The sequence below is a fragment of the Solea senegalensis genome, linkage group LG1 (assembly GCF_019176455.1).
Source record: "Solea senegalensis isolate Sse05_10M linkage group LG1, IFAPA_SoseM_1, whole genome shotgun sequence".
NCBI lineage: Eukaryota > Metazoa > Chordata > Actinopteri > Pleuronectiformes > Soleidae > Solea > Solea senegalensis.
In genome coordinates, this window is record NC_058021.1 from 5,798,878 (window position 1) to 5,824,966 (window position 26,089).

Sequence of the window (26,089 nt, forward strand, 5' to 3'; positions counted from 1 at the left end):
TCACAGTGCAAATAGTTTTATTCATCATCATCATCTGACATTTTGTTCAACGACATATTAACAGCTGATTGCACGTACTGTACACGACACAATATTTACAATGAACAGGAGACACTTGGGTCAGTATGCAACTATCTATGAGGGAGAAACATATTTTTAAATGTAAACATAGATTTCCAGTTGACACCTGAGCACAGTTTCACATCACATGTACAATCATGGCTGTGTGTGACATTTAGTCTGAGGTACTATAGTTTCAGTTCAGTTTCAGCTTTACACACACCAGTACAAGGTAGGCAACTCAAATAAAACGTGTGTTTTAGGGGATGTTCAACCTGTTCGACACCTCAGTTTAGCATAAAAGTGTTTTCTAATCAACATTAAACACAAACTTTCTGTGTTGAAGTTGATGAGACACTAGTTTTTCAAAGTGTTCTGTCAAAAAAATTTAAAATCACAGAGCAAAATTAAACTTTACAATGAATCCAAGGATATTAATGTCTGCAATCCACCCCGCAGATGTTGAAGAACTTCATGAAACACTAGAGGTGAAGTCATTAGGATTCATTTACTATGAATCATGGGATGACTGTACAAAATATCATGTCAACCTTTACAGCAGATGAGATATTTCTGCCATGATGTACCAGCCGACAATGCCATCCGCAAAATAACCCCACACGGGAAAAGGCTAATGACGACACAATACAACACACAGTATGGATTTAGCCATAACACTGAGTAGAATAGTTAAAAAATGAAATCGAACGCAACAGAATAGTCTGGAATAAATGAATCACAATTGCTACACATGAATGAATTGACAGTGTTGTGTGTAATGGACTAATAATGGAATGCATCTGCTCCGTGAGAAACTGAAACAGTATAAACAAAGTCTGTGCACTCAAAACTAAAAACCTTTGAAAACTGAGATACATTTCACAAGCTTAAGTCAAGCTGTGGAATGTTATTGGGCTGCAGCTGCTGCTGCTGCAGCTGAGTGTATTCCCTCGTATAAAACTGCCACACACAGGTTTAATACGTGAACATCGACTGGTTACGTTATAGATCCCCCTCTCAGTCTGACACAGTCATTAATATTGTTACCACTGCTCAGTAAGCACGGTGACCATTAGCTTAAGTGCTTGAAGTCCTCTTGTGTAACAAACCTTTATCATAAACATCTCGTTTCTTACAGAGGACACAGCTCGTCTCTGGCTCTATCCCTATATTGCGTAACATCAGATGGAAAATCCTGGCTGAGAGTCCCACCTCCTTTTAACTCATGTTAGAATCGTGATCTTTTTTTTCATCCCCCCGCCTGTACTCGGTGGCTTTGCTACAGTTACTGTGACAACTGCGTTTCAACACCTCGTCAATGCATTACACTCTAGTGACACTGACCTTTATGGAGATAGATCGTATTACCTACTAGAAAGTTAGTCACAGTGGAGGTACCCGTCTGATGAAATGGCAGTGTTCCTGTTTTTGCTGTTATTTTTTTTAACGTAAAGCTGTAGTGTGTAACTTTTGAATATTAAACCATTGTCACATGAGTTCATTGAGCCAATCAGCTTCACACGATGCTCTGTGTTCCTCGGAATAGCTGTGTTTTGTTTTTGTTTCTGCGGTGACACAGACTGATGCATTTTAGATCACAACTAACCGCAATGAACCATAGGTTAAGGTATTGTCCCTGGTTCTCTGAAACTGGACTGAGATACTGAAACAGACCTTAGCCACGTGCACACAGAATCTGCACGAGACATAAACGATCTTTTTCGATCAACAGAGACCAAAGAAAGGAGAAAAAAGGGAAATAAATTGTAGTGATATCTAGCGTCTTTTCGGTGCTGACTTGAGTTACTTTTCAATGTCAGTAGTTGGTAACACTGACAAACAATCTATCTATCTATAACAATCCAAACACAAGACAGTGAATGCCAGCACAAGAGAAAAGGTGGGACTATGACATCATATTCGTTGTCAACACGAAAGAGCAAGGTCGGCGTATTTTCCAAAAGCACCGTCTCGGGTCTCTCAAAGCGCCGTTTCCTTGTGGACGAAATGCCAAAACAATAAAAAAGATAATTCCTTCAGTTTCAATACAGTCCTCCCTAATAAGCATGCGTATTCACCGACACCGCTTCTGTGCGGACGGCCTCCGAGAGTCGTCCTTTCAGGAAGCTCTGCAGGCTCACCTGAGGTGTGGGGTAAGTCCTGGTTGGCAGAGACACGAGCAGTGTTTTGGCAACAGATGTTACACACACCGGAGCTTTAAAGATTTCTTAATACTTACATAGAACGCGTGAAGTGTTTCCATGGCAGTTAAGATTGATGTGTTTGCTTCTTCTTTTTTTTTTTCACAGGCAATGGTTTAAATAACAATGAGCAAACATTAGCCTCAGTACTAAAATGTTACATTAACCTTTAGTAACCAATATCAACATTGCCTGTGAACCACTCGTTCAATAGATAATGGAGATGTGGTTGTAAAGCAGAGCTTCAGATGGCAGAGAGATGCTCCTGACAGGCAGATGTGCGGCGTGTGGCAGGGCTACATTTGGTCAACATGGTGATCTGGGTGCTGAAGTTGTTGCCATTGCTGCCTATGGAGGGCTGCTGGTACTTGGTGTCAGTGCCCAGGAACCTCTGCAGCATCCATCTGCGCCACTTACGCTTAATCTCTGACTGTACCTGCAGGAGAGACGCGGGTGTGAACAAACAGGATGAAGACCGGGAGTTAAGAGGTGATGACACACCAGAGGGGGAGGTGAAATGAGATCCAGCGAGGATGGCAAACATCTTAAATAAGTGTCCTTTGTTTGAATTTACTCACCTCTCCGTTCAAAAAGCAGTACAGCACTGCAACGACGAAACCCTGTGGAAGAGAGGAGCAGATAAAAGAGCTGTTGTTGAGAAGGATTACCAGTGTGATAGCACAGCTGGGAAAACACTCCACAGGTTTGAGTTTGAATAATGATGGTGAGATTACGACCGACTTCAGCCTCAGACAGGAGCTTCATCATCTCAATCTCTGGGGAATTTTCCCAGCAGATATCATTCTGAGCTACGACGGTTACAAATTCAGAATTCTCTCCATTGCTAGGTTTCATTATTTTCACTTAGTTCTCAGAGATTGCAACCGGTTCAACGCTCAGTCAATACGCAACCGCATTACTCAACTATGAAAAACGAATCGCCTCAGCAGCACAAACCACACATTTGTCTAATTAGATGACCTGATGAAGAAATGTCCCTTTATTATCCAGCTGCTGCCCACTAGTGTTACTTGTTTTGACTTTGACACAAGATGGAACGCTTGTCAAAAGAAGGATTTCGGACATATGTTACGTGCAAACAGGCTGCCAAAAAGTCACACATTACCTGAAATGATCCCAGGATAAGATCAAACACCATCCTGACTTGAGGGTGGATGTGATCAGGAATGAAGGCAAAAATGATGTAGTTGATGCCAAAGAGAGGAATCAGCAACAGTGTGGACTTAGCCAGTCTCCTAAAAAGAAGAAAAATTAGTGGGTGAGGAGAAGGCTGAGTGAGGGGTTAAAGCCTCTTAACCCCTCACTCAGCCACTCTCACTCACTGTCTACTGCTTTATCCTTCACATAAGGGTCGCGGGGGAGCTGGAGTCAATCCCAGCTGAGGTCACCATGACGTCACAGGGTCAACATACAGAGACCAACGACCATTCACACCTCAAGAATGTAAACTCCACACAGAAAGGCCCTCACTCTAGTCAAATAAGTGACTTCCATGCTGTCAAACCTCTCATCCACTAGCCCCTCCCAATTATGACAATAACATAATATTACACAGTGAAAACATACGAGTACTGATTGGATTCCTTCCTTCCGATGTCGGGACAATTCATCTTCTGTCTCAAAATCCGGATGATGAAAATGAAAAGGAAAAAGTTCACCTGCCCAGAGAGGAACAGTGTGGTCAGTGTGACTGCATCACACACACACACACCTGAACATGAAATGATGCCATTACTCACAAGTATAGTGACTAAAATAGGGGTTTTGATGATCCACCATGGACTGTCATCGATGGTCTCCCAGCATCTGTCAGAAGAAGAAATAAAATTACCACACGGGTCCGTTTCCTCCACTGACTGATAACATAGAATATTCTGAGGCCAAAAACATGTTTGTGAAGCCAGTCACAGCGGTGTCCACTCATGTGCTGGGCTTTATCATCGATTTTCCTGTAAATGGAACATTATTTACAAAACTGAAATCATGTTCCATTGAGACATTACCTCCCCTGGAAAATATTTACTGAACTCCTCTTACCATAGACTTCCATTCAAAGAGTTTGTTTTTGCAACCAGGAAGATGCTCCCTGGTGGCTATTCATTACTTTATTTACTTCCAGGTTTACCTCATCTGGCAAACCAGAATCCTTTTTAAATACAGACCATGTCTAGACCAAAATCTGACAGACTGTTTGCTCTGGTTAGTGTAAGTTATAAAATCAGATTGGCGTGTCCAGACATAACCACCCTATCTGTATGGGTGACTTTAGTAATGGAGGTGCATCATCTTGCTCTCCAAACAAGTTGCAGTGCAGAGCCCCTCTATAAGACAATAAAAACGTAGGGACAGAGGCATGTATTGTAATGTTCCATGTCGTCATGGTCCAGGGTTTGTGAGGTGTTTTTTGATGTCATCAGTTTGTGCCGATTTGAGCAGCCAGAGCATTCAGACTGAAACAGAGCAGTGACTGAGACTCATCTGTAAAAGTCTGACTTTAATCTGACTTTTTTTTCTTTTTCCAAACACTTCCAAATGTGGTCTAAATCAGAAAGAAAATCAGATTTTTGTGCCCAGACTTAATAAACAGTTGTGCTCAATTTGAAAGGACACTCTTGTAGGTGTTCAATAGCTTTGATCACCAAAATCTCATCAGTTTGAGTCCAACTGCACATTTATACCAACATTAAGAGGATTCCTTCAAGTTGCACAACAAAGACTAAATGGTTTTAATTGGGACTTTTTTTAACTTCATTCAAACTGTGTGAATGGTAGCTGAGGTGTTCATAACATAGTTTTCTGGTCATGGGGAATTTTCTTTAACAAGATCCAAATTTCAAGTATATGTGCTGTAACACAAGAGAGAGCCAATGAAAACAATATGACTCATTCTTCTTCGTGTACAACCTCATGCCTCTTAAAATGTAGCTTATTCTAGTGTGACTGGATCAGGTGGACGATTGCACCATACAAAGACACACTGTGTGTCTCTCTTTCTCCATGCAGAAAGGCCCTTGGGGCTCAAACCCGGGTCTTCTTGCTGCAAAGACCACTACACTGTGTCTGGAAGTGGAATGAAATAATAACTCTCTCTTTAGTGACGTTACCGACCATGCCGAGGTCATGAAAACCCGGACACCCAGCACTTAATCCGCAAGATATTGACTTTAATCTCTTCATGGCAAAAAAGTATTTTTTCCTTCATGCGTGGCCCTAACACTCTGCCGTATTATCACATCATAAGTTTAAATGTTGAATGTGGTACACAGTATAACAAGAAGTTTCTTATTTGTGACTAATCTAATGGAATCTAATGGTGAGACTGCAGATTGCACTCAGCGCTCCCCATCTCAAGTGTGTTAGAGAACTACAGAGACCTTATGACACATATTTTTTTGTTGTTGTCTGTGTAGTAAGCTTCAAAATGCAAAAGTTATGCAAAAAAAATACACATAAAAGGATATGAAAATCAAACCCTTGATTAATCATAGTTTCTTGTGCGTCATAATGATATTAAAATATCTTTTTACTTTTTCTACCATGTTATTTTTTTGTCGTGGCAGCAACAGTCTACCAAACATAAATAAGGTCGGGTCTGAGTTGTAATTAGAGGACTGCGAGGGCGACAGACAGTCTTTTTTATTTATTGATGTCTATTGGGGCGCTGGGAGGATTTCAACAAATGAGATAAAAAGTGATCCAGAAATAAATTACTGATCCTACCTTTACTTATGTGTGCACACGCCTGTGAGTCATAGGTGTGCTGCAGCGCTTAATCAAATAACACCACACCTCTGCCTCTGGGAAATCTCATGCATTTGTGTTAAACAGCATTAACAGACTCAATGTGATCTCTGGAAAAAAACGCCAATGCTGTGGTTTGACTTTGTGTGGAAGCGCAGCCATATCTCCAAGTCATTTGTTTATGTCATGCAAATGAAGACTGGACTGAACCTGTGTAATATAAACAATGGTGGGCCCGGCCATCGCTCGTTCCTCAACAAAGATTAAAGCCGAGATGAATGTTTAACTCACCCTGGATCATTCAGATAAGCCTTTGTGATCACCCAGGCCGAGATAAAGATAGTTGGAGCTCCTACAAACAAGACAAGATAATGCGTACATTAGTTCAACTTTGCATAGGGTTGGCAAAATAAGCTTGAGATTCAGTCCACACAATTTCTTTTGTGCAGAACTCTGGCATTTCATTTATAAGTCAACACAAACGTACTGGTATTCATTTGTGAATACCTGTGACCGAAATAAACAAACTAACTAACAAAATAATATTATGCACTATAACGTAGAGCAGGGGCATCCAATGACCTGGGAGGTGGGAAAATAGCTTAAAATCATATCACAATAATAAAATAACAATACACACGATGAATTTCAAAGTAAAAGTTTCTGTTCACAATAAAAAAACACATTTATGATGCAATTTGAAATGAAAAAATTAAATACCACATGGACAACTGCAATGAAAAACACTAAAAATGGTCAAATATATACATAGTTTTAAGTTAAATACATTAAAAAGTGTGAACAATCATATTTGGCATCATATTTTGTCTGTAACGTCCACTTTCAAAACTTTTTAAATCTTAAAACGCATTTTTACTCTTTGGTTTTCGAGCCAGTATGAGTCGTTGGTTTTATCTTTTTTTTTATAGTTTTATTGTTTGACTTGTTTGTGTTGTTTTTATACTTTCTACAGTATTTTATTGTTTTATTGTTTGTTCTTGGGTCTATTAGGTCTTATGTTTTTATATTTTATCAGGTTTTATTTATCTCTGATATACATCACATTGTTTAGTGCTTTATAAATAAAGTTGGACTGGATTGGTCAAGCATGTGTACACCGTTCATCTTTTATAGCTTAAGTCGTCCAGCGTCTTGTTCATCATTTTAAACTCACTAGACTCACTGATATTTTAGCTTTGTCACAACATTGGCTCATCCAGGGGATCTGTAGGAAAGCCACATTCCCGTTTCCATTTCCCCCGCTGTCAGACACAGCATTTCAGGCCTATATATAGTTACTTAATCGGCATGATGATGATGGGAATAAAAAAACGTCAGAAAAATGGGGGAAAAGGTTGCTGAGTCTACGTTTCAAACGCCAAGAACTGTGAAACTTTAGGACAACAGGCCAAAAGATGAATTTGAAAGATGAAAGCGCCGAGGAGGAGGCAGACGAGGCATTTAAGAGTTCAGCCAAATCTTGTGTACAAATACGTGCAAGAGCTTGTGGTGGTGAACCCTAACAGTCAGGATGAAAGCCAGAAGCACTGAATCGTATGGAGTGGTCAAAGAGCAGCGAAAATTAAGAGGAGCATTTTTGCTGCCAAAGAAACTGTCCATTCAGAAATGCACTAACAGTGTATCTGATCTCCTCTTATCACACTCTGCGTCATAGCAAAGGTTTAAAGGACTTATTTTAGTTTGGTTTTTTTACAACAACAACAAGGGCAGAGTGGCAGCGGCCAGCTGTTCGTCATCTAAAACTGACTTATTCATATGCAGATGGAGGCGCCGCTGCATGTATAAAACTGTACTCATACATATATTTACATATGACCGCGTATGTTGTGGCTGTTGTGGCTGACGCTAAACAGACATTCAAGTTGTCACGATGATTGCACTGGATGAATTCTGGCTGCCTCTTCAGACAAATGAATGGATTCGGTGCACTTGAAACACGGAATCGTGCGAGATACTCGTTGTTGTTCAATCCACATATGGCACAGTAGGCGACACGTACCCCACCCGATCAGGATGTACCACCAGAAGTACTTCCTCTCGGAGAAGAAGGAGACCGCCAACAGAGCGTGGAGATACAGGCCCTCCACCAGCAGCCAGAAGTAACTCGCCATGATGCCGTACTGGAAGAAGACCACCACTGCCTTACAGCCAACCTGCGAGAACACAGCGTCTCATTAAAAGGCTTACGTCATGGCCAGTGAATGTCGAGAAATGCAACTACATTATGAGGGAATAGATTAGAAGAAGGTAAATGTAGCTGCCGTGTAAGAGGCAACTACAGACAATCAGGAGACATTTACAGACTAACACAATTTTTTATATCTATATTGATGGTGATATATCAAGATATATGAAGTTCAGGACTCAGATGTAAGTCAGACTCGAGTACTGTACATTTTCAGGACTCATGAACTGACTTTAACTCATGAATTCTCTGCGTTTGGACACTAAAGGCTTCAGACTTTTATCCATTTTTTTTTAGACTAAGTCAAATTCATTAAAAAAACAATATTGAAATATGTCAATATGAATGCTATCTGTGGATTTAATGGAGAGAAAATCACACTGCTATGACAAAAAGTGTGAAGAAAACTATACATTTCACAAATAACTAAATTTAAAATTGTCTGTTAAGTTTTAAGTTTGTGTATGTAATCTTTTATGGCTATGGACATTTATAGTGGTAATACATTGTGCAATTACTATTTTCATAGATTAAATAGGCTTAATTGTACCTCTGAGTTCATGTACCTGCAAGTACTTGGACTTTTTCTTTAACACATTAAAAATCAGCTAAACTAAATTGCTCGTCACAGTATAATTGGGACGATAATTCTGAAGGTGTGAAAGCACAGGTAGATGCAAACTAATAATAAAATAATAATGTCTGCCCTGTAAACATTACCGACCGAGTTCAACCTTAAAATGAACATTTGCTCAAAAATGGCCATGCATTGTAAAGGAGGCTGTTTATGAAATGACCTTTTCAGGTGGAAAACTGTGTTCACTTCACTAGAGTGAATTATTACTGTAGATCTATAAATATGGAGAACTCACATAAAAAATAAATAACAGGCTGTAAAAAGGTTGTAACCAAAGCAGAAGACCAGATTAAATATAACATTCTAATAAAATAGGCTATTGGATATGGTGCATTTTTTCCTCTACGGCATTATCATAGATTGTTTTCTATTATTCTATTCTATTTTGCATATTAAAAACTAAACTAACTACCAACATGAATATGTAACTCAGTGTAATTTATCAAAATTTTCAGTAGTGATTTCTGCATTCTAGAAATCTTGTTTGGCTCCCTCACATGTATATACTGCACTAAACATGCTATTGTTTTCAATGGGATTTCTAGGATTTGTTGTATTTTAGGAATTTGCATTCTTAGAAAAGATTGCATCATTATTAGAAAGATGCTTTTGGTTTTCCTGTTACACTTCATCTCTCTCTCCAAACCCATGTAATTTATTGCCTTGTATATTTATTTTTCTTAGAATCAGCTGTAAATAACAGTTGAGAGAGTTAGCAGCTGCGTTTTGACCAAAACAATGTGTGTACCCTGAGGAGGAAACATCTAAATTCAGCCATGAGTGCGTGGCACTTGAATGGAGAATGTAAAAGTGTGTGATTTACAGCCTGTTAATCTAAACCTATATCTGCTGATAAAGCTTACACTAGTGTAGGGCTGAACAATTAATTGAAATTGCAATATGGTCAACTGCAATTTTCAATTTCTGTGTGTCAAATGACCATTTTAAATTAAATATTGTCCTGTTCTATACACATCGTGTGCTACAGACTGACTTGTTTCTCACAGATCTGCACAAATATCACACAGTAATCATCATCAAATATGTTATTCAAATGAAAATGAGAATAATTATCTAAAAATTACCATTACCTCTCATGTCATGAATCATACTGGAAATGCAATTTCAGTCAAAATAATCGCAATTCAATATTTATATAAAATCCTCCGTGATCAATCTGTCAATTCTAAAAAAGCCTCATATGAAACTGCACCAAGTTTTTAACATACATGAGCACTTGTGATCGTGTTGTCGGGAGAAAGCAATTAAAAGTGGCTCTCGAAACTGCGAATGTGATTTATTATTGACAAAGCTGTCTGTAGTTGAGTTTATGTTCGGCAAACAGGAACTGTGACAACATCCTGCTGGACAGGTGAATGGGGGAACATCATTTGAGGAGTGGAAGGCACTCGGCAAACACAGCTACACCCAGAGTCACTCGAGCACTCGCAGGTTAAGTCAACTCTGAGACAAAAGCTTTAAAGTCTGCACGACTTATTTAAGAGACTGAGCAGCAGACTGCTGCCCGCACGCTCAGATAAACAACTTAACTTGATCCATGATGTAGGGCTTTTGATTTATGCGGGGAGGAAAATCAATAAACCGTACGGCTTCACTAATAAAATTGACATGTTGGCGAGCGAAACGAGAGAATTCAACAGCGTGGGGAGAGATACGGCACACTCACAGATGACTGACAGTTCTCTGTCTCGCCGACGTCATACAGAACCACGTCCTTGATGAAAACAGCCACAGCTTTCAGGATGAAGGACACAAAGAGATGCATGTGGATGTAGTTTCTGGTGCAGTGCAGCTTCCTGTAACAACATAAATGAACTGTCATGCGATTTTTAAATCAAGAAGGAAAAGAAAATGCACATTAATCTCCTTATATGAACGGTTTCTGTTTTAAGACCAAAGAACAAGCTGTTTAAATGACCTTTCCTCCTGCGTTTATGGCACGCGTGCAGAATAAATATGAAGGACATATTTAAAAGAAAGCACACAGGTTTAATTTAGTGGAGGAAACCTTCAGACAGAATATGTGCTTTAGCTGAAGAGAGAAGTCATCATCAACACTTACTGTACGTGATCTTTACCTGAAAATGTGCCCCTTCTGTGCTGTGCTGTGCTGTGCTGTTATGGAAATATCAAGCTATCTGTATCAGCTTCAGGCTTTATATGGAAGTAACTTTTCACTGAAACATACATTTTTGAGGCGAAAAAGTGAAAAATATTCTTGGCATTCAGTGCAGAAGTAAACAAGAAGAAACCAGGAGGGGTTTGCAGAGGAAATGTCACTAATGTAAATTTTCTCTTATGGGTGTTTTTGTACAAATGCCTTCCCAGTGAGCTTATAACTGAGGGGGGGGGAATCGTGTAAACCCATCAGGCGAATCATCCCAGAAGGATGGGCGCGATGACACAACATCAGCCAGCTGCTGGAACACAAATGTCCGCCGCCGAACATAAACTATTCACATCCTGTGTCTCTGCTCCGTAGTCCAAACCACTGCGGTTTCATTTCATAAACCCCGAGAAGTAAACGCATCCCTTGTTGTTTAGCCCATAACACACAAACAGTCCACATGCAAACACAGCCAAGTGTACACTGTGGGTCATCTATTAGAATTAGACTCTGAAAGAGGCAACAGACAAATTTGTGTCCAGAGCACATAAGCAGGATGCTGGTAAGGACACCAGTACTTTTCCTCAGAGCTGGTTTAGTGTCATAATAAACACTCCTGCATGAAAAACATGGACATCAAGTGAATACTATTCTTGTCATTGTTTTGGAATAATACAGTTCCTTTGTGCTGCAAATGCAGTCGTCATCTTTGCCCTGTTCCTGGGGAATTACAGCAGACCAATATGAACAAATATAGTGTCATTCTTCTACTTTTTCCTTACATTTAGAATCAGTATTAAAGTCATTGTGACAAGTTTACGCCAAAAACTTTCAAGTTTCAGCTTCCACACAGGACTGAGGTAGAAAAGGCTCCACTGTCATACATGATTCTGTAAAGCTGTCAATCATAAATGGACTCCGCCTTTTAGACAGATCCTCCAATCATCATGCAGTCCGCCCACTGCTCCATTGACCCCCAGAGAAGCTGAGCTTCCATGGAAGTTCAGTCGAGCTCACCGCAGTGAAAAAAAATAACTATTTTGTGTCATTCCATAGAGAAGTGGTTTTAATGTGGATGAACATCTGTTTCTAAATAAACTAGTGACATGTTCTAATCACGTTCTAGTGCACATTTATGAACAAATACTTTTAATACTTTTAATTAACGGATTCAGTACCCTTTGCTTTACAAGTCACTAGTCTGTGGGTTACATGTAAAACAAAGTCACGGCAGTTTCCTGCAGCCACGACTCCGCCCATGTTGAGTAGGTACTATTTTGTAGTGGAAAACCAACCTAAACCGTGTCTTAGAGCAAACACCATTGGTGTTGCCTTGTCACAAAAAACAAGTGTGGAGTTTGCATGTTCTCCCCTGTGCATGTGTAGGTTCTCTGGGTTCCATTTTCCTCCCACAGTCAAAAACGTGCAGAGGTTAATTGGAAAAGTGTGAATGTGAATGGTTGTTTGTCTATGCGTTTGCCCTGCGATGGACTGGCTACCTGTCCAGGGCGTGACCCCGCCTTCTGCTGCATGTCAGCTGAGATTGACACCAGCGGCCAGGAGACCCTCAAGTAACTGAAACAGGGCGTAGTAAGGACCCAAATGCAGCGCAGGACAGTTGGCAACAGTCTTTATTAGAACCACAGCAGAGGAAATGGCAAACGGCAGGCAGGTAGATAGATGCGGAGAGTTGAACCAAATGGGAAGCTCACCAGACAATCCAGGGAAGAGGCAGACAGAAACCAGAGACACTGAGGCAGAAACATGGTCAGGGAGAGAGAAGACTGAGGTGAGACCCAGGGTTCAGGCAGAGGCATGTAGGTTAACGACAGGAAGGGTCGGCAATCGAAAGTCAGTCCGGGAATAAACCCTGGAGCATCTTACATGAGGGTTAAGAAAAGTCTGTCAAAGGAGTGAGTGAGGAGAGCTGGAGTATATAAGGAGGGCTGATTGCAGGAGATGAGGAGCAGCTGTGATCACAGGTGAGTAGTGTTGGCTTGATGAGGAGGTGTGTCTTGGCAAGTAGATTGGGGTGGAGTCAGGTGAGAGGAAACCTGCTGACTGAACTGTGACAGGAACCAATGGATGGATGGAAATATCTGTTATGTTCAAAAGTAGTCGTTGTCAAGATGTGTTTCTCAGCGTCGCCGTGTTTAGATCTCACATCACGCCCAGTGAAATTCCTCACGCTGCGCACAGGAAGTGATTCTTTTGAGCCAAGACAGACGCAAGCAGCAGCAACGTTGCGCTCATACAGTGAGACATGTGCAAACAGGTCGGAGTATGACACGATAAGTTCCACGAGTGCACTCCACGGCTCAAAACAACGTTTTCAGATGCAGGACACACAATACAAATCACCAAAAGTTACACACGGCAGCTTTAAACTTGTCTCACTCATGCAAACATGCACACACTTCAACACTGCAACCCCCTGGACTTAATGTAATCTTGTTGAGAAATGGCCGTGTAACAGTAGCTGTCTGTTTAAGTGCTTTGACTTTATGGCTGCTTGCAGGTGACCACTTTGTTTAGAAAATGCAGTGGCAAAATTTCGTGGATCGCTCAGTGAAAAACACTGTAAAACTGCTATAAAAGGCAGGAAGTGCTAAGTGAAATGAGAGCTCAGCGTGGTTTTATTGTTCTAAATGATGGAACAAGGTGTTTGATTGCCTTTACACCTGAGACATTAAGCACATGTGTGATAGATTTTCTTACCGAAAGAGACAGAGTATGATGATGGCGATGGTGAGAGAAATAAGCGACACGGTGTGACCGATGGTGTAGCCCACTTTGATAGCATAGAAGAATTCTCCCTGCAAAAACACATTAACATTTAGTGGAAACATCTGGACTGACTTTGACATTTAACAGAGAGTATACTGTAAAAAAAATGATAGCGCCATTAAATTATGTGACATCATTTGTTAAACAACACTTATCATGACAGGTTTTGGACATTTGACACAAGTTATTAAGTTTTCAAAAGTTAAATTTAGAGTTATCTAGAGAGTGTTACATTGTTCTTGTCCAAAAAATTATTCAATGTGCAACTGGAAACCTTTCAAATATTAGATATTAGAAGAAAATCATTGTAGCAGAACCTATTTCAAAATGATGGACAACCATGACTTAAAAAGGCAATTGTTATGAACTGAACTGTGTTGAGTTTGCTCACGTAAGCAGGTAAACTTTAGTTTCAGCATGATATGAACAATTTATGTCATGATTATCCTGAGTACAAATAATAACTATTCACTATTGCAATTATTGTAAAAAATATGCTTTTGCATCACAGACAGGATATTTATATATATTTTTTATTTTTCAAGTCATTATGTTAAAGTGAAAAACAAGAATCTACTGTATAAATCATGAGTTATGGGCCACGTCAAATGAAATCACCAGGACAGTCACTAAACGTAAAATATTAACGATTTGTGAGGGAGGAGTGTTATTTAATTGGACCGCGTTGGCGAGAGAGCGGCTGTGATTGCAGTCAGACGCTGTCAGCTGATTGCAGCTGCGGTGTCTCTCTGCATGAACTCGCACATCAACAATCAACAATCAACTCATCGTGGGTGCATTTGATCACAAAGCCCAGTAAAATAATACGTCACACCATCGCTGCTTCACACTGGCAGCAACATGGGGGATGATCGGTTTCAAGCTGGTTGCCATACCGACCGTATTATCGTCCGTGGTGCTGTTGGGATTGTATCCACAGTCCATTATGTAGGAGTCCATGCTGATGGGGGTCCAGCCGTCCTCAGTGCAGGTCTTTGACAGGTTACCTAATGAGCAGGGGGGCAGAGGGAATAGTCAACCTCACGTTTAGAAAAGCACAATTAAAGTAAAGTAAAATCCCAGTAATGTGTCAGTGTGCTTGTGTGCTCAGGACGTTACATGAGCAGCGAGGTGAGACTTCCACTCGATTTACTCACAGTTAATTAAGTCACAGTGAGATGCGCGTGTGTGTCTCACTGGGATTCTCTCAAATACGAAAAGGAAATGGAAGGAATGAGTGAAGGGGATCAGTCGCCCCAGCGGCTCAGAGATGTCGGGAGTGTTCCCGCGTGTACGTGCCTCTGTCTGCTTCTTAATGATTGTCAAGACACGCTCACACACACACTGGTTTCCATGACTTCAGAGAACATGGCATTGACTTACATTCATTTCCTGCAGACTTACTCTGGACCATAATCCTAACCATGACCCTAAACTTAGCCAAACCAAGACCTCAGACTAACTTAAAAGCCTAAGCCTCAAAATGTCCTCCGAGTAAGTGATTTTAACTTTGTATATCTGGCAGTTATTTACTATTTACTGCATGTTGAAATGGTGTATTAACAATTTACAATGAAGAAAAACAAAAAAATGGAAAAAGATTTTAGAGAAAAAAACACCACAGTTGTACATGAACAGATTGTATGTATTAAATTTGAATTTTGAACAACCCTTATCTCAATATGCAGAATGCAACTTTGCTCTCTGGCTTCCTGAAAACAAATTACTTTAATAAGCGCAAGTTGGCTTTGACGTGCAACCTTCCGGCTTTTAGAAACCGCAAAGTGCGCTTGTGCAAACATGCTGTGAGCGATGTGCTCGGTGTTTAGTAGTGATTATTACTGTTATTCTTTCATTGTCCAGAACTAAGTGTGAGACTGTAATGTAACTGTAATGCACATTTTACAAAAAGAAGAAATTATGAACGCAAGGAATATTTAAATATTTGAGTGACATAAGGAAACATTTAAAGTATATAAGTTAATTTAACTTAAACAAATGAGATAAATTAGATATATCTTCCTGAAGTAAAGATGAATAACAATAACTGTTGAAGACTGAATGTCACATCCTTCTAATGTTTCTTATCTTATTCACGTTTGAAAATGTATAATTTTTTAGATTCATTGAGACGTAACCAAAAACTTGTTTGTTTTTTTTAGATCATCTTTGGTGTTGCACACAGCGATTGTTCTTTAATCATGTGAAAGCATCACCATTCAAATGAAGACACTAATCATTAATTAGACTGAAACACCTCCATGAAGCATATCTGATTTTAGTTTGTCGTCTCATTGTGTAACATTTTTCGTGGCATTTCTTCATCCCCCTCTCCTGTAAATACAAGGGAACGTGTGCTGGTGACAAATTAATCCGAGTGATGAATGCATCTGTGGAAATCTAAATGTAGGACATTCCGCACATTTCCCAACCGTATCGCTCCGCGGCCACTATCAAATCAGGCCCGTGTTGGGAAATGACCAACAATCCAAAGTCTTCGAATGTGTTTGGCATTAAAATACGGTCAGCGTGGCGTATCGCAGAGAAGACTGAGGCTTAGCCTCCTCAAACAACACGACAAGGCACAAAGGCCATGAAAAGTCCCTGCTGTTTCAGCCCATGCCACCGCTGGATTTGAGGGATTGCCAAAAGAATGCTTTCATCATCCCCCAGAAACATGACGGCGAGGACTTTTCAGTGTCATGCACGACAACGAGGACAGCTCAAACAAGTTAATCACCCACGTCATCATCTGGATTTCCACGCTTTCATTCATACCACGTCTTTTCTGTCAGTGATGCAAATGCTCTCTAATTATATCGCAGAGGAAGACTCATGTTAGCTTGCTGTGAGCAGCTCCAGCTCAGCTGAATGTGACGACGTACAGGTGAGACCCGTGACAGGCAGGTACTCTGTCACCTCGAGCCTGCAGAGACGGCCAGAGTGTTGTTTGAAGACGAATGACTCTATGTTTGTGTTAGAGCTGCAAGGAGTTCATGAAAATGGCAAACTCTATCTCAGCTAAATTTATGACTTGGCCCCTGAATCTGTGTGGCGCCATGTTTCATAATGCTTGTGTGTGTGTGAGGTTTGTACAAGATGAATGGATGAAGACGTGTCAATAACTTCTTTCACAACTGTCACAAAGAGGGCAACTTCATGAACACAATATGACCGTCCATCCTTCCATCCATCTATTATCTATACTGCTTATCCTTTAAAGGTCATGGTGGGAGTTGGATTTAATCCCAGCTGACATTGGGTGGGGGTCAGTGTACATCCTGGACAGGTCACTGGCCTTTCACACAGTCAGCAAACAGAGACAAACCACTGCTCACATTCACACCTATAGGTTTTTTTTTATTATTATCATTTTTCTATAATGGGATGCAAAAAAAAAACAACCTGGGATCCAAATTCAATAAACAATGTGCTTTTAAAAACATGTTTTTATGAATTCCCCAAGAAATAACTCATAAGAAAGGCATGTCTGCTTGTAAAGTTGGACATTTCTCACCTTCTGACGCAGATCCCAGCAAAGTATTTGACGGAGAAGGTTTACAAGTATAACATATAAGAAATAAGTAACTAATTAACTATCTGTTACTATGGCTGTAGCTTTTTCTTTTTTTGCAATTTCTTCCATAGTCTGTTGATCAGTGTAACTCTCCTCAACCTGCAATTTCTTAAAAAAAAAGTCTACCAGGAGAGGCAAAAATGTCCTTTAGCTGTTTCACCCAGTTGTGGTTAGTTTCCCTGTTCTTTGTTGTAGCTGCATCTTCTTTCCTTTGCTGTATTTCTTTCCTGAAAATCGGTATCATTTCCGACTGACTCAGACTCGTGTCCGACAGATTGATCCGCAGGTGACAGCCGTCCTCCTTTTTTTTACAGCCATCAGATCAGATGTATACATTTACTTTTAGAAAAGCACCAGTCTAGAGTCCATTAACATGCGGGACATCGTCTCAATATGCGGGATGCGGGATGAGGGAAGCAAATGTGGGACGCACCTGGTCACCTGCACGCGGCACAAAACGACTCACCCATAATGCAGTTCGACAGAGCTTGACATTAAAAGCGTTTCAGTACACTTGTGATTTCTGGCTGCTGAAGTACTGCACTTTTCCCAATGAGGGACAAATAAAGGAATATCTTACCTTACCTTATCTTATCTTATCTTGGCTGTACAAGCACCTCACTAGTACTTCTTAAACCTTTATAAAAGAAATGAAAATGTAAAACGGCACGGCCAGCTTTTCCTCCTTGCTCTTATTAACCTCATGTGGATACATGGATCTTCCTTCTCTACAACAGTAATTTACAAAGCCCTGAATCCCAGACGGTTATCATCCCTTAATTAAGTCCTTGTTACATGACCTGAGAGCAGATCAGGTTTAACCAGCAGAGACCTGCACTGATTTGCTGATTTACTGCATAATTGATATCCTGTACATGCGTGCAGCACAGGTCACAGATTACCCCTTCTGTCAAGCCCTCTTTTCTCCTCGCCGGCCCCTGACCATTTGAGGCTCGTTGATCCTGTGAAACTTTGACATGTCAACAAAATATACGTCTGCCTTCAACCCCACAAATCTGGTCATTCTTCATGTCTCTCTTCCCAGGGAGAGTTCCCCTGTGTCAGGTCACCATTTCTCCCATCTGGGTCAGATCACAGCTTCCCAGAAAACCTTTTTTCCTCCACATGGAGACTTCACTTAGTGATGATAAATCTTTGGGTTTGAGTTCCTCTCATGCCCCGAATATGACGTGGAAAATACTGGTTAGATTAAAAGGGGGCAGAGACTCCTCCATCATGTCTGCAGAGACACGCAGGTTTGAACGTAAAAGCAGCTGAACTCTTGTTAACTTTACACTTGTCCAAAGTACAGTGTTGGCAGAGGGATATAGGTTGGGCTTATTTACACATGAGGCAATAATGTTAACTCACTGTTAAGAGTGTTTTTATTCCTGACAACATGACTATTCTATACCAGTGCTTCATAAATGTTCTATACATATTTAGACGCTTCATTTGATGCATATCATTTCATTTCATCAATCGTAACTGAAAGGCTGGGAAGATTTTACACATTTCTTTGGGGACATCTGTGGGTCCTAACCAGTCTTTGGGAATCACTGTTCTCCACCAACATTCTAGCCCTGTTATGAGCTACATCAATAAATAAAAAGTGGGGAAAAAAAAAAAAGTGTGTCACTTCACAAACATTGTCTGTGTGCCACTTTGTGCTGGGTCAGAGAAGTTACACAATTGCTGCCAACAACTGCATAATACATGGTTTATTTATGAAAAACAACACTAAAAACCTTTGTCGTGATGAGTGGAAATGTTTGATTCAACACAACACTGGTATCAGTTTGGTAGCAAATGTTTTGTCGGCACTGAATATCATTTATTTTTGTCTATTTAATCCGTGTAAGCCGCTTGACGTTTCTTCTCTCAGCTCTCAACTAAAACCAAAACAATGAACTGAAAGATGCCAAAATGAGGTCAGTGCTGTTGACTGTTTCTGGGTTTGTTTATGAAAAATATTCAATTATTTTCTTCAAACGTGGTAAGAGGGTATGGAAGAATGCCCACAGGAAGAACATAATGACGTGGAGGAGAATAGAAGAAGGGGTGCATAGAGGCATTTCTTTTCACTTTCTTTTAAAACATTACACATTTGTGTAAAGGCAAATCTTAACCGGTTGTGATACTATGTTTGTATGTACGTGAATTAAGAGGTTGCATCTAGGTGCGGCGTCGAACGCTGCAAGCAAAAGAAAGAATGAACGAGTTGCTCTAAAGAAGCAGTTGTACAAACATTTCTCAAGGCTCCGTGATGAAAACGAGGACTCCCTGCCAGAGGAATACAAATTAACAACGCAATTTCACGATGGGGATTCATTTTGGTGTAATTAATATCAAAGTGTACGGAGAAAATCACAGTCTGGAGTCTGGAGAGAGAAGTTCCCCCTTTAGCGACACATAATGAGCACACGTCGTAGAGAAAGTGTGTCTTTGATGAGCAGTGGATGAGACGCTCGACTCTGCTTTGCCATGTGAAAACATTACAAACATGCAAACAGTCTCACACACATGTCCGCACAGCCTAAACACACTAACCTTAATCATAACCAGTTAACCCTTACAACACAGAACATTTAGGCTATTTTTCCATGACTGTGTTAAAACAGAGGCTCTAAGAATGTGCAATATAGAGTGTCTCATATGCTTTTTTCCAGCACAACCGAGACAATCCACTAGACCTGACCCGAAAAGTATTCAAATTTGTGAAATTTGGAAATGAGTCACAGTTCAAAGTTCACTTGGCTCGTTTTTAGGAACAAAAAGAATTGAGATATGAATCATAACTTTGACTCAGCAACACATGAAGTAAAAAGATAAAAAAAGAAGATGTGACCTATAAATGCCCAGGACGTCCATATAAGGAGTTGAGTATTATTCCCACGGCAATTCGTGCCACATGAGTGTTAAATGCCTAACCCTAACCTTAACATGAACAATAAATCAAATTGTGACCCTAAAATTAACCAGTTCCTCAGAAATGTGGTTCTGCCTCATTGGGACTAGGTTTTGGACTACTGGTCCTGACAAAGTCAATCATAACATAGTCCCTATGTTTAACCATAGCATTAAAAGCCTCAACATGAAGCCCAGAAAGAAGGATGGAAGTAGCCATTAGCCACCAGGGGGCGACTCTGCCTCTGCAGAAAGAACCTCTTTTGAATAAAGTCTATGGGGAAATTTGCATAATTCTCATTTTCCTGTGGAGTTAATGGTCCTAACCAATAGTGTCAGGTTTTCCGCAACAGAGCATGATGGACGTAGAAAACAGATGATAAATCACAGCAACATATGAGTGACTGTATCATCCAATAGAAGCCTGGTTGCACATGACGTCTGTGAACCAGTTTAACAAAAACCCGACCCTATTGGCAGCCATTATGATTCTCAAGGCTCCACAATGGGAGACTTTCTTTTCAACAGGAGACTACGTACATTTTGACTGGAGGTAACACACAGACATCTTTATTCTTACGTGGGAGGAAATCTCCAGAGAAGTAGAAGAGGTACTTGGGGCAGGGGATGGTGACCACCTCTCCGATGTTTGCATTGGGCCAGCAGGTGATCTTGTCCCAGATCCCTCTGCAACCTGGACGAGCGGACAACAACGTGTTAATCACCACGAAATCGACACCAAGCATTCGATATGAGATTTAGAAGAGCGAGCAGAGAAACGCGTTTGATGCCGTTGTAACATTCATACATTTTCACCGACAAACAGCGACCTGAGCGAGGCGAAGGCGGAGCACTGAAGTTCCCATGGCAGCCAAAAAACGACGTGTAAGCTGAGGTCAGCCGTCATAACAGCAGATGACCCAAGGTAACATGTGGCCAACATGACTAATAAAACAGCTCCCTGTCCCTCGTTACACACCCTTATTTGAATTCATCAGATCACCGTGACTTTCCACAGTGTGTTTGGTCTCAGGACGCAGAATCAGGTCACAACACCTGCTCACTGCCTCAGCAGAAGAATCTGTTACACCACCGCGAGGGTTTAACAGCATTTACATTGATGGGAATCTATAGTAAGTAAAGATAATGAGTGTTTATTGTCTTTTAGCAGCCTCCCGATGGGTGTGGTGAGGATTTAGTTACACATGTCGAGAAGATGAAGACAATTATCTGTCCATAAATTACAATTAACCTATAGCATGTTATGATTGCACTCCGCTTGTGTGCATTTACTGAGAATGGAGGACACAATGTGATCAGTTTGAGAAGTTGACTTGTAAAGTCAACACGTTGACATGTGACAAATGGCTGGAAAACACTGTTCAACCATGCAACGTGTAATATGAAGCCAGGGGTTGAACAGCTTCTGTTGTCTACAGAGCTTGTTGTGCCACTTTCAACAGATCTCATTTGTGAAATTCTCAAATTAAATCAACAGCCAGCACACGTTTGTACAGCATTTGTACTGAGCACACACACACACACACACACACAGACATAATGCATTCCCGAGCCCAGGGATCAGCAAGTAAATGTGGTCGAGGGCCAATTTTTTTTGTAAGCAATTGAATATTGGGCCAAAACATCGTATCTTCAGTCAGAAAGAAAAACCCACGTTTGCTGCCTGAAGCTAACAATAATGTGGACGGTAGCCTAACATATACAAGTTTACGGACATTTACAGCAGTGTTTTTATTTCTATTTTTCAAACCAAACACTTAGTTTAGGTTAACTGTCAATTCTAGCAACAGAATCTATTTGAGTAAGGTCGTGTTTTTTTCAGAATAAAAGCTCTGAACTCAGTATGAACTCAAACAGTTTTTGTGAAGATAAGCAAATAATGTAAGATCAGATTTGTCAAATCATCTGCCGGGCCAGATACTAACCTTACCTAAACCTAACTTAAATCCAATTATAAACCTAAAACCAGGTCTGAACCCTATAAAAGTCCATGTAATAAGATGTAATAAGAAACACAAAGCCACATACCTGTTGTTGTGTTTTCAATATGAGCCTCACACGCGTCTTGCTCTCGGTCTATTTCCCTCATCATGTCACACATCTGATTTTGCATTGAAACCACCTGTGAAGAGAATATTTCACACATGTTTTCTCTGTACGGCTCAGGTCACACATGATTTACCTACTAAACATTGCACCTGCAGTGTCTCACATAACAAGGTAGACACATCTATCATCTCCACTGGTCTCCGCTTAGATGAGCTGACCCAGGATACCATTAATCTTCACACACACACACACACACACAAAATCAATCTTTTGTTGGTCATATTCAACAGTCATATTCCTTTGATTTGCATATATTGAAATTGTCGAGGATCCTCGGGCATGAGGCTGCCGCCACGTGAAGCTGAAGCGGTGACAGTTTATCACCAGAGAATACACAGAGCCTCTGCGGGAACAGAAGATTTATTGCTGCTACTTAGGCGGATGAGTCTCTCTTTTCTGTGGGCATTAATCAGACTGGTAGTATGTGGCTATTGTTAAACCACAAAATGAGTCCATGTGACTCCATCCTCTCCCTCCACAGAAGGTGACTCTCTCCCCTTTAGATTATGATTTATGTCACTCCTTGGGGCTACGCAGCACGTCCTGTTACTTTAGAATGTGTTGTCAGTGATGGATCAGTGCTGCCTTCAGCGGTGTAAGTTGGAGTATCAGGAGAAAACTTCCTACGCTCCATCTTCATGATGATGATCGTCATCATTGTGTTCACCTTCCACACCTGCACAGCACCTATATCTTCTCCCTTATTTGATTTGTGTGAGTGAGTAGAAAGGAAATAAAAGCATCCTATTCTAATTCAGTATGAATTCCAGTGTGAAACACACATGAAGGAGACAAGGGTCAGACAAAGGAAGCTGTTGCCATGGTGTCCTCTTGGGTGGCTAACAAGCACTTTGTGGCTTCTCCTGCAATTTACCTTTACCTAAGTCATGAAAAGATTTCACCAAGGCCAGAGAACACATGAGTGTCACAGAACAACACCAACACCGGCTATTTCACTGGTGCGAGAGAAACTGGGAGAGATTTACGCACAAGGCAGATGTTGAGCCGAGAGAAAAGAGAGTGCACATGTAAGAACAAAGGTTGAGATGATGTTAGAGGAAGTCGTGGTGCGTCTTGAAAAGAAAGTTTTTACGCGGGCGGGGTGCGCACTGCATCCAAAACCGGGTTTGGGAAGCAGCAGCATCAACGTCCACTGGCCAATCTTACACGATCGGCCATGAATGTGTTTAAAGTGACAGTGAAGTCTCTAAAGTGTTAAATGATGAATATACTCACGGGCTCCAGCAACATGAAGGACAGAAGGAGGGAAATTCCCTTTGGAACTTCGGGCAACATATCCGTCAACGCAGCTGAGTCTTCACAAAGAGAAAAAGAGAGAAAACGCCCTTCTCAGATGATGGACACAACAAGGTAAAAGACGTGGAAATCGAGTGGTAATCCTGCGCAGGTTCCCGTGGCTCCCCACACTGGCTCCGTGCGTCCTTGCGCAGAGAAGTGGAGTGAATTGCTCCGCTCCTCAAACACCCTCCTCCTCCTCCTCCTCCTCCGTCCGCTCTCACTCGTGCTTTACCTTGAACAACTTACAGAAAAACATCATCTGTGCACGTCAGAAGCTGAAGGCGTCAGCGCGCATAAAGTCCAAGAGAAGGAAGCTGCAGAATAATAAAGAAACGACTGGACTTTTTCTTCCTTTTTTTTGACACACATAATATCATATGCTTATTTCTTTGCTTGTCACATGTTATGACACAAACCTCCAGAGTTTCTCCATGGATAAAACATTTGCATTAGCATATGATAAGCAAGTTACATACAATAAAGTGTTAAAGATTAAACCACAGTGGTTCCAGTAACAAAAGCTGTTTTTAGTTTCAGTTTGTATCCACTTTCACTCTGGAGGCTTCATTAAATCACTTCAACTGACAGATAGATAGATAAATAAAAGGATTAAAGACACTAATTCAGTATCAAACAATCTTATTTGTCACTTAAATTAAAAAAAAAAATTAAGTGTCAGTGAATGGGCTAATCCAGGGATGTCAAACGTATAGCTCGCAGGCCAGAATCGGCCCATCACTGGGTTCAATCTGGCCCTATTTTCCAGAAACCTGTTAATGGTTAATTTAAGTATAATATTGCACTTGTTTTTCTCAAGAAATTTCAGGTTTATATTTTGTAATAAAGATACTTCATTTAATGTGAAACAAAGGGAAAGATGTCGTTGTTCAATGCGCTGAATGTGGCCCCTGAACTAAAGCGAGTTGGACACCCCTGGTCTAATCTGTGTCTGAGCGGAAAAAACAGAGAAAGCATTGAACATCACGGGAGAGTCAGAACGTCTTCTGACACAGTCTGTTCAAAAATACTGCAGCTGTATTCAGTCACTGTGACTTAACGTCCACAGGACGCACAAAGACATTTTTGACATTAGAAAGGATTAGAAACATATACAGCAAAAAGACATTCAGGCCAACTGTCAAGTTGCATGCAACAAAAATCTGGCACACAGTTTGGTTCCCAGATTTGAAGCCAGCGGTAACAGACACATCATGTCAATAGCGGCAGCAGGAGAGTTACAAGCCCACAATTCATCAAAAAAGACTGGAAAAACGATCTAAAACAACAACACTGCATGTGAGGAACCATGTGTGTGTTTGTCTGTCGTCAGGTAGTTACTCTGTCATCGCGCACCATGTGTGCAGACTGTGAAGATGGGATGAGGATCATGTCGTTTACCGCTAACGTGATAACAATCAACACAGTGACTCTTTGTTTGGTGCCTTCTGCAGTGGCACCATGTGCTCTTACTGCTTCGTGGGTGACTCACTGTGGCTTATGAAAAGCTTTTGTGGAAGTCAGAATAAGTTTCCTCTGGCGTAAAAAAAAAAAAAAAGTCAAATGTTCATTTCAGTTCTGCTGAATAGATCTTGTGGAAATTTGGAAGCAGCAGCAAACGTCTTCCTTATTTTCAGTTCCTGTCACACAATTTCCAGCTTTGTAAGACCTTTATATGTCCAATAAACATGTCTGTCAGAAAGGTGCAAAACCTGTGACCTCAATCAAGCTTTTTTTGAGTATAGCTCAAGAAATCATAAGCTAAAGTGGCAATTTGAAGTGTCTGTGGCCTTTTCCATCATTTCAAACCAGTATAGCCGTTCACCTCTGACCTTTGGCATCAACTGGATTTTCTGTTTTTGGACCATTCCATGAAAACCCTCGAGATGGTTTCGTGTGAAATGGTTTCTGTGCTTAAAGCCTGGACCAGGAAATGATTCAAGGTGAATCTTGAGATGTCCGTGTTCATCTTTTCTGCCAACAGAAGTTTGAAATGTTGAACAAATATAGCATAGAGTGTATGTTAGCAGGTGGGCAACATGCATTGTGCCTAAACAGATGATGGATTCTGTCAGTTCCCTGGTGATAGAGCTGAGTGATCACTTTCACAAGTACACAGTGAATTGTCCCAGAGTGACAGAAAGCAAATAAACTCAACAATTGGATTGTGTGTTTACCATGTTTTCTCATGACAATCTCCTCAGAGACACAAGAGACCATTGAGGTGGAGGAGCGCAGAGCATTTGTGACATTTCAGAAATCTCCTCGACATATGGATCCTGCACAGAGAGCGAAGGTTGCAAGCCCCATTTCTCTTCATCATCCACCGGGTGCATGAAGTGGCCAGGAGCTTCATGTGAGCAACTGTGGTTTTTTTTTCGTAGCAGTCAGACGGATG

The 26,089-nt window shown here is 40.8% G+C and overlaps 1 protein-coding gene across 1 annotated transcript; it reads right to left on the reverse strand.

Moving 5' to 3' along the window:
• LOC122780281 (vasoactive intestinal polypeptide receptor-like) lies at positions 1-24,162 on the reverse strand. Its single transcript, XM_044043537.1, has 13 exons — positions 23,632-24,162; positions 22,315-22,408; positions 20,846-20,959; positions 14,682-14,788; positions 13,713-13,810; positions 10,554-10,683; positions 8,044-8,197; positions 6,315-6,375; positions 4,022-4,088; positions 3,849-3,940; positions 3,388-3,517; positions 2,840-2,881; positions 1-2,697 (listed from the first exon to the last, which is right to left on the reverse strand). The coding sequence occupies exons 1-13, from the start codon at positions 23,689-23,691 to the stop codon at positions 2,506-2,508; spliced, it is 1,341 nt and encodes a 446-aa protein (XP_043899472.1). The 5' UTR covers positions 23,692-24,162; the 3' UTR covers positions 1-2,505.
• Between the last annotated feature and the right edge of the window lie 1,927 nt (positions 24,163-26,089).